At 35.5% G+C, this 1,953-nt stretch overlaps 2 protein-coding genes across 2 annotated transcripts in view; both read right to left on the reverse strand.

Annotated features, from left to right (window-relative positions):
* LOC18036129 overlaps positions 1–1,953 on the reverse strand; it is a 63,594-nt gene that overhangs the window by 20,226 nt on the left and 41,415 nt on the right. The window lies entirely within an intron of this gene.
* LOC112096906 (protein FAR1-RELATED SEQUENCE 6-like) overlaps positions 508–1,953 on the reverse strand; it is a 6,248-nt gene continuing 4,802 nt past the window's right edge. The window contains exon 3 of the mRNA XM_024181128.1: positions 508–811. Within this exon, the coding sequence (XP_024036896.1) occupies positions 508–811 (304 nt within the window). The remainder of the gene's footprint in view (positions 812–1,953) is intronic.

A 1,953-nucleotide genomic window follows, 5' to 3' on the forward strand; every position in this document is an offset into this window, starting at 1 on the left:
AGTATGTTAAGTAAAACATAATCAATTATTTGTGTTTTATCTCTAATTAGAACATCAATCAGTTCAGTACCTCACAAATAATTCGTAATATCTACAAAATACTATAATGGCTACAAAATAAATCCTGCTTGCAAATTGTCAAGGATACCTATCCGTTCGCTTCACAAGTCATTTGAATAAATATTGTTCACATTCCTTACTAAAACAATAAAACTCTGGAGGACGATTTGTTAGCCTCAGTTTTCTGTCAGGTTCATATCACATATATTTCACTTATATACAAGCTAAGAATACATATGATAAACATTAGCTTACAAGATAACTACAAGGATAATTACAAGACTAACGATAACTACAAGGATAATTACAAGACTAACGATAAGAATATTTTAAGTTTTATCTTTATCGTTATCACTTACTCTGTCAATTATCCAATGGTCCTCAACTTTAGTTTGAACAGTATACATGCCATCACCATTACCAAGAATCAAGCATGGAAGAGTCATTCTATAGAGTTAATCGAAGCAAGGAATGATGTATCAGAAAATATTTGGTGGAGAATTCAGCACAAACATATTTCGGATGATCAGAATCAATAAAACCTGGTGGTTGCGCCATATAAACATCTTCGGAAAGCTGGCCTTGAAGAAAGGCGTTATTGATATCCAATTGATGAAGAGGCCAGCCATGACTAACATCAATACTTAGAACAAGCCGTACTGTGGTGGGCTTAACAACTGGACTGAAAGTGTCATAATAGTCCACACCACGCCGTTGATTGAACCCTTTGACAACAAGACGAGCTTTAAACCTGTCAACAGAACAGTTAGAATGTCTTTTAATACAAAAATCCATTTGCAGCCAACAATATTGGAAGGGATGGGAGGTGGAACAAGCTTCCATGTCCCGTTACGAACAAGAGCATCATACTCTTCTAACATAGCTTGACGGTAGTGAGGATTTTTGATAACTTGCGTCACAATTGTAGGTTCACAATCAGAAGAAAGGCTGAAATGAGCACGGAGGTTAAGTTTTTGTAACGGCTTGTGAATCTTATATTTAGCTCCGGTAGTCATATCATGATGATTTGTGTGGAGGTAGAAGTAGGTTGGGAGGATTGCTGCGGAGATGTTACCGGTAGAGAAGAAGGAGCAGTACACGGTGGCAACTCCAGAGGGCCCACAATAGATGGAGTAGGTGCCGACGATGGAGTACTAGGAAATGAAACAGAAGAATTGGTGGAACACTTGCGTAATTAGGAGTGGTAGATGAGCTTGTAATGATTTGTATGGAAAAACAAACTCTACAAATTTAACGTGACGTGAAATAAAAATTTGAAAGGTGGATGGGTCAAAACATAAATAAGCACTTTGAGATAAAGGAATATCCTAGAAAAACACAAGGCTTAGAGGGTGGTTCGAGTTTATGTGATGAAACACAAACATTCAAAAATTTTAAGTTTATATTAAGAGTAATGATACAGCCACAAACTCTTGTACAAACTTATTTTGTACAAACTGATGTGGCATGATAAGATTAGTTGAATTGAATATCACTTGGCCCACATGATTTGTTTTTATTAATTTATATTTTCATTCAACCAATGAAATCATGCCACGTCAGTTTGTACAAAATAAGTTTGTACAAGAGTTTGTGGCTGTATCATTACTCTTATTAATTAGGAGTGGTCCGCGGGACATGTAGCTATGGGGTTGTTGGATGTGTTTTGGATATTTACAGTTAAGTTTGAGTTTATATCTCAACTTAAAATTTGTAGTTTTCACTTGAAAAAATTCAGTTAAAAATTGATTGGTAGAGTTGTGAAAAAGTTTAAATTTTTAGTTCAACCCGATTGCATATTTAAGAACATCTCAAATGAATTGCTTACTGCTATCATCATCGTTATTGTAAGAGATGGTTAATTGATAGACTATGTGCCTGGGTCGAGCACTG

The sequence above is a fragment of the Citrus clementina genome, unplaced genomic scaffold (genome assembly GCF_000493195.1).
Source record: "Citrus clementina cultivar Clemenules unplaced genomic scaffold, Citrus_clementina_v1.0 scaffold_7, whole genome shotgun sequence".
Lineage (NCBI taxonomy): Eukaryota > Viridiplantae > Streptophyta > Magnoliopsida > Sapindales > Rutaceae > Citrus > Citrus x clementina.